General features: G+C 44.8%; 1 protein-coding gene across 1 annotated transcript in view; it reads right to left on the bottom strand.

The window, feature by feature from the left end:
- Window positions 1-15554, bottom strand: part of ehd4 (EH-domain containing 4) — a 31476-nt gene that overhangs the window by 9523 nt on the left and 6399 nt on the right. The window contains exons 3-5 of the mRNA XM_074661241.1: window positions 13112-13209; window positions 1142-1308; window positions 910-1043 (exon numbers count right to left, since the gene is read on the bottom strand). Of these exons, the coding sequence (XP_074517342.1) occupies window positions 910-1043; window positions 1142-1308; window positions 13112-13209 (399 nt within the window). The remainder of the gene's footprint in view (window positions 1-909; window positions 1044-1141; window positions 1309-13111; window positions 13210-15554) is intronic.

Genomic DNA, 15554 nt, shown 5'->3' with positions numbered 1-15554 from the left:
TCTGCAGCGGTTTGAATGAATGAATGGATGAATGAATAAATTAATGATCAAATGAATGAATGAATGAATGAATGAATGGATGAATGAATAAATTAATGAACAAATGAATGAATGAATGGATGAATGAATAAATTAATGAACAAATGAATGAATGAATGGATGAATGGATAAATTAATGAACAAATTAATGAATGAATGAATGGGTGAATAACTGACCTGTTCTCGGTGTTCTGCAGTGGTTTGACTGACTGAATGAACGAATGAACAGATGAATGGGTGAATGACTGACCTGTTCTCGTTGTTCTGCAGCGGTCTGACTGACTGACTGACTGAATGAATGGATGAATGACTGACCTGTTCTCGGTGTTCTGCAGCGGTTTGACTGACTGACTGAACGAATGAACGAATGAACGGGTGAACGGGTGAATGACTGACCTGTTCTCGGTGTTCTGCAGCGGTTTGACTGACTGAATGAACGAATGAACGGATGAATGGGTGAATGACTGACCTGTTCTCGGTGTTCTGCAGCGGTTGGACTGACTGAATGAACGAACGGATGAATGGGTGAATGACTGACCTGTTCTCGGTGTTCTGCAGCGGTTGGACTGACTGATTGACTGACTGACTGACTGACTGACTGAATGAACGAATGAACAGATGAATGGGTGAATGACTGACCTGTTCTCGGTGTTCTGCAGCGGTTTGACTAACTGAATGAACAGATGAATGGGTGAATGACTGACCTGCTCTCGGTGTTCTGCAGCAGTTTGACTGACTGACTGACTGACTGAATGAACGAATGAACGGATGAATGGGTGAATGACTGACCTGTTCTCGGTGTTCTGCAGCGGTTTGACTGACTGACTGACTGAATGAACGAATGAACGGATGAATGGGTGAATGACTGACCTGTTCTCGGTGTTCTGCAGCGGTTTGGCCCAGAAGGATCCCAGATAAACTCTCACCACCTCCGGAGTGTTGATGACTTTCCCCAGAGACCACATGAGGGCGCCGTACACCCTCATCAGCTGCTGCGTGTCCACCTGAGAGCGCAGGAGAGGAAGACAAGGAGGTCATTCTATCTTTACTAACAACGACGAAGCTCTTCACACCTTCATCATCGTCCTCATCGTCGTCTCACCTGGTCGGCCTTGTTGAGGACGACCCGGATCTTGTCGTCTTGTCCTTTGAAGGCTCGGATGGCTTCGGAGAACTCGTCGGAGATGTCCAGCTTGTGAGCGTCGAACAGCAGAATGATCCGATCCACCCGCTCGCCGAACCAACGCAGGACCTCCGCAAAGTCGTAACCTGCACACAGGAAGTTCATTATAAAACACTGAGTGGGTAAATGACTGCACGCGTTCTACCAGAATATTCCATCACACAGTAAGAAGCGGTTGCACCGACACGTCACGACATGGGGAATAAAAAGTCCCCAGTGAAGCTGCAGGATTCACACGCCCTCCAACTCTGAACAGAACCAGCTGGTCTGTGAGTGCAGGCGGACCCGTGCCAGTCCCTCTGCCCCAGTAACTGGAACTGTCATGTAATAGATTACTGAGTGTCAGATCTCTTCAGTGGGAGTTTCCAGAGTTCAGAGAGGGAAATGTTCCAGTTACAGAAAAAGGACAACAGAGAGCAGCGAGGGCAGAAACAGCTGCTCTACTACGTCTTTAAATGTGTGTGTGCGTGTGTGTGTGCGCGTGTGCGTGTGCGTGTGCGTGTGCGTGTGCGTGTGCGTGTGTGTGTGCGTGTGTGTGTGTGTGTGTGTAAAGTGATATGTGGCAGCAGTCTGGGTGTGGTTCACTCTATAACTGGTGACACTCCGCTCTGAACTGGAAACTACAGAAAGACAAAAGCTTTTAAACTGGAGACAGTTGTTGTCCTGCTGACAGTGAATCCAGCTCAGAGGGTTCGTTACAGTCTGAAATCCTCTCATCTCAGTTTAAAGGGACATTTAGGAGTTCTGGTATCACAGAAACATGTTTCCAGACGGCGGCTGATGTGTCAGCTCTTTGATTGGTCACATTCAACACCTACAGTCTCTGACAGCGAAGGCAGAACATGAATAATTCATGAACACGTGTAGAGAGGGTGGAGCGAGCGTGTCGAGAGGGTGGAGCGAGCGCCTAGAGAGGGTGGAGCGAGCGTGTAGAGAGGGTGGAGCGAGCGCCTAGAGAGGGTGGAGCGAGCGTGTAGAGAGGGTGGAGTGAGCGTGTAGAGAGGGTGGAGCGAGCGCCTAGAGAGGGTGGAGCGAGCGCCTAGAGAGGGTGGAGCGAGTGTGTAGAGAGGGTGGAGTGAGCGTGTAGAGAGGGTGGAGCGAGCGCCTAGAGAGGGTGGAGCGAGTGTGTAGAGAGGGTGGAGCGAGCGCGTAGAGAGGGTGGAGCGAGCGCCTAGAGAGGGTGGAGCGAGCGCCTAGAGAGGGTGGAGCGAGCGTGTAGAGAGGGTGGAGCGAGCGCCTAGAGAGGGTGGAGCGAGCGTGTAGAGAGGGTGGAGTGAGCGTGTAGAGAGGGTGGAGCGAGCGCCTAGAGAGGGTGGAGCGAGTGTGTAGAGAGGGTGGAGCGAGCGCGTAGAGAGGGTGGAGCGAGCGCCTAGAGAGGGTGGAGCGAGCGCCTAGAGAGGGTGGAGCGAGCGTGTAGAGAGGGTGGAGCGAGCGTGTAGAGAGGGTGGAGCATTGTCGCATTCTCTGCGTTGTACACATTATATCCCCTCTAGATTCTTTTTGTGAACCCACAAAGAAGTTAGGAGTCCTCAGTTATGACGGCATAGATCACGTCCTAAATCCAAAATAACTGCCAGTAAAGGCAGCAGAGCTGTTGTTAGTCTGTACGGCAACGGCAATGAAGACGGAGAACAACGTGAACACTGAAACATAAAGACTGAAAGGCTGCTCAAACCGTGTGATGACGCTTATAGATTACTGTTCAGCAGGAGGTTGTGAAGTAAATAATCTAAAGAATCAGTTTAATATTAAGACGAAGGAAACTCATCAGAGGCTCTTTAAAACGCTGACCTGAGGGTAACAGTTCTAACTCTGTCTGAAGGGAAGAGATAGGAACCTTCCTGAACACCTGCTGGTTATACAGATTCATAATCTGAGCCTGACTCCTCCCTGAAGTCTGATTAACCACATGATGAGGTTACCGATCCGGTTTCTGTTGGCCAGAGACCAACAATACAGAACATGAACACTGATTCAATGAAACCACAGTGTTCCTGGAGAGATCTGACTGAAGAGAGGACAGATTCAGATGAACTGTCCCTTTAAGTGTTAGAACGCGGTCCGGTACTCCGTAACAACGGTACTCAAACAACCCGTCACATTGTGTGTTTGTATTAGGGATGCACCGATACCACTTTTTTCAGACCGAGTACAAGTTCTTACTTTTGGATTTTCCTTTGACGCAGTTTAATATTTGTCTTAAAGGTCACCTTTAAAATCTAGTTTACACACCACACACCACACACACACACACACACACACACACACACACACCTGCTGAGAGTACATACACCACTATAGACCCGGTCTACCTGAACACACACACAGAAACACCTTCAGTAAACACGTCACCATCCAGACCTGCAGTGTTCCAACACACAGATCACTGAGACGGACTACGTCAGCGTCCTCCACCACCAGACACACTGAACAACACTTCAATCAATTAATCATCCTATCAATATATAGATATAGATATATATATTATGCTGCAGTGTGCTGGACAATAGGTTGTGTGTGTGTGTGTGTGTGTGTGTGTGTCACCTCCTGCATCAGATTTCATCCGCAACATTCAACATAGAGGCGCTGCTGTCCACACTCACAACATCACCGCAGGGCAACACACCTGCGAGTGTTTGTGGACACAACACGCACGCACGCACGCACGCACGCACGCACGCACGCACGCACGTCACGTCACGTCACGGTGACGACGTCCACTTCTTATAATGGTCTCTATGACTACGACACCGGAGAGGAAATGTAGGAAATGTATGATTATTTAAAAATGGAAAAGACAACAGCTGTTTGAAAACATCAACACACGGACATTTAAAATTTAAACTGTTTGTTTTGTTTTATTGTTGTGTGTGTAGGACAGGTGGGACATGAGGACAGGTGGGACATGAGGACAGGTGGGACATGAGGACAGGTGGGACATGAGGACAGGTTGGACATGATGATAATAAAGAGGTGTGAATCTAAAGGCCTTGTTTTCCAGCCTGAATAAATGATGTGTGATGTGAGAGGAGGAACCTCAGCTTCAGGTTACACCTGCAGGTTCAGGTGTTTATCCCAGGAGACGTGATGCTGTGTGAGTGAATGAGTGAGTGAGTGAGTATGAATGAATGAATAAATGAGTGAGTGAGTGAGTGAGTGAGTGAGTGAGTGAGTGAGTGAGTGAGTGAGTGAGTGAGTATGAATGAATGAATAAATGAATGAGTGAGTGAGTGAGTGAGTATGAATGAATGAATAAATGAATGAATGAATGAGTGAGTGAGTGAGTGAGTGAGTGAGTGAGTGAGTGAGTGAGTGAGTGAGGGGTAAATACAGAGGTAGAGACTCATTCCAGCTGAACGCAGACAGAAAACACTCCTGTAGGGTTTAAGAGCGGTTCTCTGACGACTGATTACTTCACTTGTTCCACTTCCTGTCCGAAGGGAAACACCTTCAGTCTAACAATACTACTTCCTCTTTAGCGCTGCAGATTACTGTATTTATGTCTTGGAAAGAATGTGTGCCGAGTTGAGCAGAGGAAACCTGAATGAATGGGGGCTGGTTACTCATTGTACGGCTCACATTATATGAAACCTTATTGATAATCTTTGTTGCTGATATTTTGATTTATTTGCTCTCTTTCCCACTTTGTATTGCTGCCGCCCTCGTCATAAATAAAGTTTGATAATGCAGCAAACACACAGAAGTCCTGAAACACTCAGAACCAGCTTCACTACTCACACACATAGATGGTGTAAAGGATACAAACAGGGACCTAACCTAACTCACCACGACGCAAAAGGGCTGTTGGACGGGTAAATAAATACTGAGCTGGTGTTGGATAAAAATGTTCACATATAAACAGGAAACTGCACTATGAGCATGTCATCTTTTCAAGTATATTTGAGCTTTTACTAAGTTACTAATGCTGTGTCTCAATTCGCCTACGAGACGGCAAAAAAACAAGATGGCCACGGCCAAAAACCAAGATGGCCACGGCCAAAAACCAAGATGGAGACGGCCAAAAACCAAGATGGAGATGACCAAAAACCAAGATGGCGACGGCCAAAAACCAAGATGGAGATGACCAAAAACCAAGATGGCCACGGCCAAAAAACCAAGATGGCGACGGCCAAAAACCAAGATGGCGACGGCCAAAAACCAAGATGGGGACGGCCAAAAAACAAGATGGCGACGACCAAAAACCAAGATGGCCACGGCCAAAAACCAAGATGGAGACGGACAAAAACCAAGATGGTGACGGCCAAAAACCAAGATGGCGACGGCCAAAAACCAAGATGGAGACGGCCAAAAACCAAGATGGCCACGGCCAAAAACCAAGATGGCGATGGCCAAAAACCAAGATGGCGACGGCCAAAAACCAAGATGGAGACGGCAAAAAACCAAGATGGAGACGGCAAAAAACAAGATGGCAACGACCAAAAACCAAGATGGTGATGACCAAAAACCAAGATGGCCACGGCCAAAAACCAAGATGAAGATGACCAAAAACCAAGATGGCGACGGCCAAAAACCAAGATGGCGATGGCCAAAAACCAAGATGGTGACGGCCAAAAACCAAGATGGAGATGACCAAAAACCAAGATGGCCACGGCCAAAAAACCAAGATGGCGACGGCCAAAAACCAAGATGGCGACGGCCAAAAACCAAGATGGGGACGGCCAAAAAACAAGATGGCAACGACCAAAAACCAAGATGGCCACGGCCAAAAACCAAGATGGAGACGGACAAAAACCAAGATGGTGACGGCCAAAAACCAAGATGGCGACGGCCAAAAACCAAGATGGAGACGGCCAAAAACCAAGATGGCCACGGCCAAAAACCAAGATGGCGATGGCCAAAAACCAAGATGGCGACGGCCAAAAACCAAGATGGAGACGGCAAAAAACCAAGATGGAGACGGCAAAAAACAAGATGGCAACGACCAAAAACCAAGATGGTGATGACCAAAAACCAAGATGGCCACGGCCAAAAACCAAGATGAAGATGACCAAAAACCAAGATGGCGACGGCCAAAAACCAAGATGGCGATGGCCAAAAACCAAGATGGTGACGGCCAAAAACCAAGATGGTGATGGCCAAAAACCAAGATGGCGATGGCCAAAAACCAAGATGGCGACGGCCAAAAACCAAGATGGAGACGGCAAAAAAACAAGATGGCAACGACCAAAAACCAAGATGGTGATGACCAAAAACCAAGATGGCCACGGCCAAAAACCAAGATGAAGATGACCAAAAACCAAGATGGCGACGGCCAAAAACCAAGATGGTGACGACCAAAAACCAAGGTAGCGGTATGTTTAATATGCAAGAAAACCACTCTGGTTTCGAGAGGTAACCATTTGAGAATGTCATAAAAGAAGATTTAAATCCAGACGGGAGGGTTAGAACAACTTCTTCTCCCAACTTCTCCACACTGAAGAAGAAAAGTCTTGTAACTAAACCCACTTTAAAGCAGCTCTTCTCTTTGCTGTTTTTAGTCGTACGTTAATACGTTTAAAGGAACAGTCAAACATTCTGGGGAACATAATAACTCACTTTCTCTCAAAGACGGAGATGTTCAGGTGGATATTAACATCTTGTCTGCGTGTTAAGAACAGAGCTGGGGGCTGGTTAGCTTAGCTTAGCATAAAGACAGGAAACAGGTGGAAACTGCTAGCCTCTGAAGTTCACTAATGAACACGTCTGTTTACTCTGAACACAAACAGAAATGTTGAACTACTCCTTTAATAAAAGATGCTGGTATTCCTGCTGTAGAGCAGTGATGTGATGTCGGTCACTGAGTTCATCTACTGGACCAGGACTGAAGCAAACCAGTGAAACCAGAAACCAGAAACCAGGACTGGACTGGACTGGACTGGAGTGGAGTGGAGTGGACTGGGTGGGCTAGAGGACAGAGTCAGGGGAAGAAGGGAGGGACTACTGGCTGAAAGCCCAGGAGGACAAACTGTCAGATTGAAGAATTTAAGTAAGAAAGGCTCCGATCCAACAGTGACTCAATGAAATACAGAGATTTAAACCACAGAAGAAGAGAGGAGAGGAAGAAGTGACGCGAAGGAAGGAAGAGAAAAGACATGAAAGGAAGATAAAGGAAGAGGAGAGAGGGAGTAAAGGGAAAATAAGTGAATAAAACAGAACTGAAATGTCATAGCTTGTCAAGAAGGAGGTTAAATAACGCTCCACACTTACACTAACTAAAACCAAAAACAAGACGGTGACGGCCAAGAACCAAGATGGTGAAATTTTGGTGAGGAAAAACTGTCATGTCCATGTTCAAAGGGTTCCCTTGACCTCTGACCTCCAGATCAGTGAATGTAAATGGGTTCTATGGGTACCCACGAGTCTCCCCTTTACAGACATGCCCACTTTATGATAATCACATGCAGTTTGGGGCAAGTCATAGTCAAGTCAGCACACTGACACACTGACAGCTGTTGTTGCCTGTTGGGCTGCAGTTTGACATGTTATGATGTGAGCATATTGTTTTATGCTAAATGCAGTACCTGTGAGGGTTTCTGGATCAATATCTGTCATTGATTTGAGTTCTTAATTGATGACGGTGCAGTCAGACTCCACCCTGTGACGGTGCAGTCAGACTCCACCCTGTGACGGTGCAGTCAGACTCCACCCTGTGACGGTGCAGTCAGACTCCACCCTGTGACGGTGCAGTCAGACTCCACCCTGTGACGGTGGCAGCGGACCAGCCTGAACTCTTCTGACCACATCAGCCGACCGGGCAAACTAACAGCAGCAGCTCCACCCTGCAGACAGTCTGCAGCCAAACATGTAACTGTACTGTTTCCATCTAAAGAACCCTCCATACAGCTCAGAGAGGCTGCAGACTCATGAAGGAACATGTGACTTCCACAAGCTGTTAAAGCTCCTTTTAACTGCTGATCAAACTCTGCATTTAAATTCTTTTATATTTCATCAACTCTTTCTCAACAACGACTCTAAACGAGTCTAAAGCCACTTATTCCTGAATCATTTCCTCGTCAACCTCAGCAGCTGAAAGCTTCCTTCATGTTTCACATCCAGGCAGCTTCCCGACATTCCTGACTACTAACAGCCATCATTCCTTCATGTAATCCTAACCCCCGCTGCTGTTTCAGCTGAGAGGAGGACATCAGGAACCGCTCCGGTCTTTTCAAAATAAACTTCCCAGCCTGTGAGAACTGACTGACAAGCTGCACAAATCACGTTTTCTTTTAAGACTTAAACACAATTGAATCCATGATGATCCGCTCTGAAACTGTTTCTAACATGTTCTACTGTTGCTTCTTGTTAACTCGTTCATCATGTTCTATTGTTGCTTCTTGTTAACTCGTTCATCATGTTCTATTGTTGCTTCTTGTTAACTCGTTCATCATGTTCTATTGTTGCTTCTTGTTAACTCGTTCATCATGTTCTACTGTTGCTTCTTGTTAACTCGTTCATCATGTTCTACTGTTGCTTCTTGTTAACTCGTTCATCATGTTCTACTGTTGCTTCTTGTTAACTCGTTCATCATGTTCTATTGTTGCTTCTTGTTAACTCGTTCATCATGTTCTATTGTGTATTTATTCTGTTTTATTGAACTCATTGAAAATGAGGGCGCGCCCTCACTGATTTTCCATAAATCGGGAGCAATACGGGGGAATCGTGACCCCGGGAGGAAACTGGGAGAGGACGATGAGAAACGGGAGTCTCCTGGGAAATTCGGGAGGGTTGACGAGTATGACATCTACACATCTCTACTATTACACACACACACGCCATGTATGTTTCAGCATGTTGTCTAGAGTTGTTCCGATATTGATACCAGTATCGGACATGCATCCGATATAGGGATGCTAGTTTTGAAAAAAATTCTTAACCGATAACCAACCCTCGTTAACCGATTATTAACCGTTAACCGACAAGATTTGTGCCTCGCATGCAGCGGTGCTCCAGCTGCAGGAGCACAACAGATATTGGTTGACGGGAATCTCCAGTTCACCATCTGGGAGCGTTAACTTAGCAGCTACGATGCTGCGTTCACTGTCTCCAGTTCACCATCTGGGAGCGTTAACTTAGCAGCTACGATGCTGCGTTCACTGTCTCCAGTTCACCGTCCGGGAGCGTTAACTTAGCAGCTACGATGCTGCGTTCACTGTCTCCAGTTCACCGTCCGGGAGCGTTAACTTAGCAGCTACGATGCTGCGTTCACTGTCTCCAGTTCACCGTCCGGGAGCGTTAACTTAGCAGCTACGATGCTGCGTTCACTGTCTCCAGTTCACCGTCCGGGAGCGTTAACTTAGCAGCTACGATGCTGCGTTCACTGTCTCCAGTTCACCGTCCGGGAGCGTTAACTTAGCAGCTACGATGCTGCGTTCACTGTCTCCAGTTCACCGTCCGGGAGCGTTAACTTAGCAGCTACGATGCTGCGTTCACTGTCTCCAGTTCACCGTCCGGGAGCGTTAACTTAGCAGCTACGATGCTGCGTTCACTGTCTCCAGTTCACCGTCCGGGAGCGTTAACTTAGCAGCTACGATGCTGCGTTCACTGTCTCCAGTTCACCGTCTGGGAGCGTTAACTTAGCAGCTACGATGCTGCGTTCACTGTCTCCAGTTCACCGTCCGGGAGCGTTAACTTAGCAGCTACGATGCTGCGTTCACTGTCTCCAGTTCACCGTCCGGGAGCGTTAACTTAGCAGCTACGATGCTGCGTTCACTGTCTCCAGTTCACCGTCCGGGAGCGTTAACTTAGCAGCTACGATGCTGCGTTCACTGTCTCCAGTTCACCGTCCGGGAGCGTTAACTTAGCAGCTACGATGCTGCGTGTAGTGTCGCGGACATGCAGCCACTTTCCCAGTAAAAGTCATGGAGGTCAACACCTGGACTCACAGGTGGTAAAGTAAAGTAAAGTGTGTGTTTACTGTGAAGCAGCTGCAGAGCGACCTGCCGGCTGTAGTCTCAGAGCGGTAGCTGTGATCTCTCTGAGCCTCCAACCTCTGTACAGAGCAGTTTAATCATCAGTCGGTGATGCTGCTGACGTCAGCCTCTCTCTCTCTCTGTGTGTGTTCAACGTGTTCAGGAGGAATTCAGCCTCAGCTGAGCAGCTCGCTAAACGTTTCCAGATGGAGGGAACGCCCCAACGCCGCTTCCTGTGGCCCTCCGTCTAATCCTCCCTCCCTCCCTCCCTCCCTCCACCCGTCCAGCTGAGGCCTCTAACTGATGCTGTCATCCAGGCTGACTCAACACCAGAGCAACAACGTATACAGAGTCTATAGAGGACCAGAGGAACATACCAGAACCAGAAAGACCCGCCAGCTCCTCCACTGCATCATTTAGGGTTCATTAACCCTCTGAGACCCACAATAGACTGGTCTTCTTTAGGGGGGTCCAGGGCGTCTTCAGGGGGAGATAGCAGGTCAACAGTAGATGTCACATAGAAGTGGTGTACATCATCTGAAAGCTGAGAGATTCATTTGAAATCCATCCATCCTCTGAATGCTCTAGGTCTCTAGTCTGATCCATCCATCCTCTGAATGCTCTAGTTCTCTAGTTTGATCCATCCATCCTCTGAATGCTCTAGGTCTCTAGTTTGATCCATCCATCCTCTGAATGCTCTAGGTCTCTAGTTTGATCCATCCATCCTCTGAATGCTCTAGGTCTCTAGTTTGATCCATCCATCCTCTGAATGCTCTAGGTCTCTAGTTTGATCCATCCATCCTCTGAATGCTCTAGGTCTCTAGTTTGATCCATCCATCCTCTGAATGCTCTAGGTCTCTAGTCTGATCCATCCATCCTCTGAATGCTCTAGTTCTCTAGTTTGATCCATCCATCCTCTGAATGCTCTAGGTCTCTAGTTTGATCCATCCATCCTCTGAATGCTCTAGGTCTCTAGTTTGATCCATCCATCCTCTGAATGCTCTAGGTCTCTAGTTTGATCCATCCATCCTCTGAATGCTCTAGGTCTCTAGTTTGATCCATCCATCCTCTGAATGCTCTAGGTCTCTAGTTTGATCCATCCATCCTCTGAATGCTCTAGGTCTGTAGTTTGATCCATCCATCCTCTGAATGCTCTAGGTCTCTAGTCTGATCCATCCATCCTCTGAATGCTCTAGGTCTCTAGTTTGATCCATCCATCCTCTGAATGCTCTAGGTCTCTAGTTTGATCCATCCATCCTCTGAATGCTCTAGGTCTGTAGTTTGATCCATCCATCCTCTGAATGCTCTAGGTCTGTAGTTTGATCCATCCATCCTCTGTATCCATTCCTCTCATGCAGGCACAGAACGAAGTCTTTGCGGTGTGTTCAAGTTCATCTTTTTGGCCAAGACAAAGGAGACGTGAGGCGACGCAACGGATGGACAGTTTGTAGTTGTGTAAAATCTCGTAAGTTCTGCGTCTCCATCACATTTATTTATTGTTTTATTAGATTTGACGCTTTCCTGGACTGGAAAACTAATTCAACATCACCAGCATTCTCCCATCATGCAACACTCCGGGGACATCCAATCATTTCATTCAAACTATTTTCTCAAGCATTTGGCGAGTTCTTCTGTTATTATCTCTGTTAGAATAGTTTATTATTGAAGAAGAGAACAACATCCACAGCTGATCATTACAAACTGATCCACACGTCGTGTAAATAGAAACTAAACGGATTCAAATACTCTGTAAAAAGCTTTCACACTTCCTGCCTCCTCATTCTAAATGTTTCGCTTCCCTCCGCAAGAAATCTGCGTTAGAACATCCAGCTGTCATCGACTCCCAGATCTCTGCTGACTCTCATTCGCCAGGTTTGTAACAACTTTCTCCTCGGCAGCAGATGGATCTTCCTCCTGGGAGCTTCGGTTTTATACCTCCTCATCACCGAGCAAAACCCCGAAGAGTTCAAGTCTCTGAAGCCACAACCAGGAGGAACCCCTTCCTGCAGGCTCTAAGAGGACCAGCAGTTGTAGTACGAATGGAACCTCGTCCACGTGACCGGTACAACCCCAGCAGCTGTCCACGGACGCCGATTACATTATTATAAACCTCCCCGATAGCTGCTGGTTGTCGGTCAGTTTCTCTGGTTTCAGATCTGCATTTATAAACTGTTGTGGTTGAAGATCAGCAGCAGGGATTCATCAGAGGAAACAAAACAGGAAGTGAGAGAAAGAAAGAAAGTTTTACTGTGACATTTATCAGTAAACAGAGAGTCCAGCTGATGGGAAAGTCTTTACTTTAGAGTGTCAGCATGCCAACGTAACATCGCAAAAGAGTGCCTAAAAAGCGATGAAGCATAAACATGATTTATTTATTTATTTTATTAACATTTTAGATTTTCCCAGTGAGATATTAATGAGTTTATAGAGAGACTCTGCTGCTGTAAACATTACTGTTGCTGCTCTAGACACAACACTTAGCCTAGTTATATTCAAAATATTCAATTATAATCCTATTCTGAATTTAAAGACAACAAGTCTCACATAGGGAATATATAACTCATATGCACACTTTAATATTTATTAATCTATTGCAAGTCATATCATCGTCGCAATATTGAACGATGTTATTTCACATTGCAGATTTTCCTCATATCATACAGGTCTATGACATTTTGACCTGATGGTGGCGCTATAGAGGAGAAGTCAGAGGAGGAAGTTATTACTGTGACCTCTGACCTCTGCTGCCTGTACGTTTAACCTGTAACTGATGAATGAATGAATGAATGAATGAATGAATGAATGAGGAGGCGTTTGGCTCCCAGCAGGCCGACGGCTCTCTGACTTCATACAATATGAGGAAGTGAAAGAATCTCAAGGACGATTATGCAACAACACACACGGACCAACAGCTTAGTCAGCTAACACGCACACGCACACGCACACGCACACGCACACACACACACACAGAGGTCATTACCTCTGCTGATGCGTTGTTTCTCTCCAGACAGGATACCAGGCGTGTCGATGATGCTGATGCTCTGGAGAACCTGATTGGGCATCTGAGAGCAGATGAACCTGAACACACAGAGACGGTTTCCTTCAGCTCTACATGATCTAACGTTGTGGACTGAACACCTTTTGATTTAGTTAGAGGTTCTCAATCTTTCTTCCACCACGGACTCTTATATTGAGTATATACTGGGGGTTCCCCTCACGTTCGTCTCTTAGAGATATTAGACACGTATTAAAGATATTTACAGATTCTAAGAGTTTTAGATTTGTTAGATTATAACATAATCTATGAACTATTATACCGACCCAGTCGTCAGAAGAAATGTTGGTATTGTGCGTTTCTGCAAACTAAGGGATACGTTGAGTGTCGACGTTTCTGAACCAAAAAAAAATAAATGTCATAAATACATTTTATATCAACCTCGTATCGCAATCGCCGAAAACCCACAATGATACGTGGTTAACGTTGTGAAACGATTCGTTAGGTTTACTACTTGATTAAGGGTACAAAAACATTATGGTTCATGTTAAAATAATAACGCAACTTAACTTAACAACGTAACCTAACAATGTAACCTAACAATGTAACTTAACGCAACCTAACAACATATCTAAACAACGTAACCTAACAACCCAACTAAACAACGTAACCTAACAATGTAACTTAACGCAACTTAACAACATAACTAAACAACGTAACCTAACAACCCAACTAAACAACGTAACCTAACAATGTAACTTAACGCAACTTAACAACATAACTAAACAACGTAACCTTACAACGCAACTAAACAACATAACCTAACAATGTCACCTAACAATGTAACTTAACACAACTTAACATAACTAAACAACGTAACCTAACAACATAACCTAACAACGTAACCTAACAACCCAACTAAACAACGTAACTTAACAATGTAACTTAACGCAACTTAACAAAGTAACTGAACAATGTAACCTAACAACGCAACTAAACAACGTAACCTAACAATGTAACTTAACGCAACTTAACAACATAACTAAACAACGTAACCTAACAATGTAACTTAACGCAACTTAACAAAGTAACTGAACAATGTAACCTAACAACGCAACTAAACAACGTAACCTAACAACGTAACTAAACAACGTAACCTAACAACCTAACCTAACAACGTAACTAAACAACGTAACCTAACAACGCAACTAAACAACGTAACCTAACAACGTAACTAAACAACGTAACCTAACAACGCAACTAAACAACGTAACCTAACAATGTAACCTAACAACGTAACCTAGCAACGTAACTAAACAACGTAACTAAACAACATAACCTAACAACGTAACATGACAACATTACGTAACATAAAAGTATCAACATAGCGTATCAACATAACGTAACAACATAACGTAACAACGTATCTTAACAAGGTAACTTAATAACATAACTAAACAACGTAACCCAACAATGCAACTAAACAACGTAACCTAACAGCATAACTAAACAACGTAACCAAAACAACGTAACATGACAACATTACGTAACAAGATAACGTATCAACATAACGTTACAACGTATCTTAACAAGGTAACTTAATAACATAACTAAAGAATGTAACCTAACAACGTAACGCAACAACGTAACACAACAACGTAACCTAACAACCTAACCAAACCTAACCTAACAACGTAACATGACAACATTACGTAACAACATAACGTAACAACGTATCTTAACAAGGTAACTTAACAAGGTAACTTAATAACATAACTAAACAACGTAACCCAACAACCTAACCTAACAACGTAACCTAACAACATAACATGACAACATTACGTAACAACATAACGTATCAACATAACGTAACAAGGTAACTTAACAAGGTAACTTAATAACATAACTAAACAACGTAACTCAACAACGTAACTAAACAACGTAACCTAACAACGTAATGCAACAACGTAACGCAACAATGTAACGCAACAACGTAACCTAACAACGTAACCTAACAACGTAACATGACAACATTACGTAACAACATAACGTATCAACATAACATAACGTATCTTAACAAGGTAACTTAACAAGGTAACTTAATAACATAACTAAACAACGTAACCCAACAACGTAACTAAACAACGTAACCTAACGTAATGCAACAACGTAACGCAACAATGTAATGCAACAACGTATCTTAACAAGGTAACTTAACAAGGTAACTTAACAAGGTAACTAAACAACGTAACCCAACAACGTAACTAAACAACGTAACTAAACAACGTAATACAACAACGTAACATGACAACATTACGTAACAACATAACGTATCAACATAACGTATCAACATAACGTATCAACGTATCTTAACAAGGTAACTTAACAAGGTAACTCAATAACATAACTAAACAACGTAACCCAACAA

This window comes from Sebastes fasciatus, chromosome 15 (genome assembly GCF_043250625.1).
Source record: "Sebastes fasciatus isolate fSebFas1 chromosome 15, fSebFas1.pri, whole genome shotgun sequence".
Classification (NCBI taxonomy): Eukaryota; Metazoa; Chordata; class Actinopteri; order Perciformes; family Sebastidae; genus Sebastes; species Sebastes fasciatus.
This window is presented reverse-complemented; position numbering and strand designations above follow the sequence as displayed.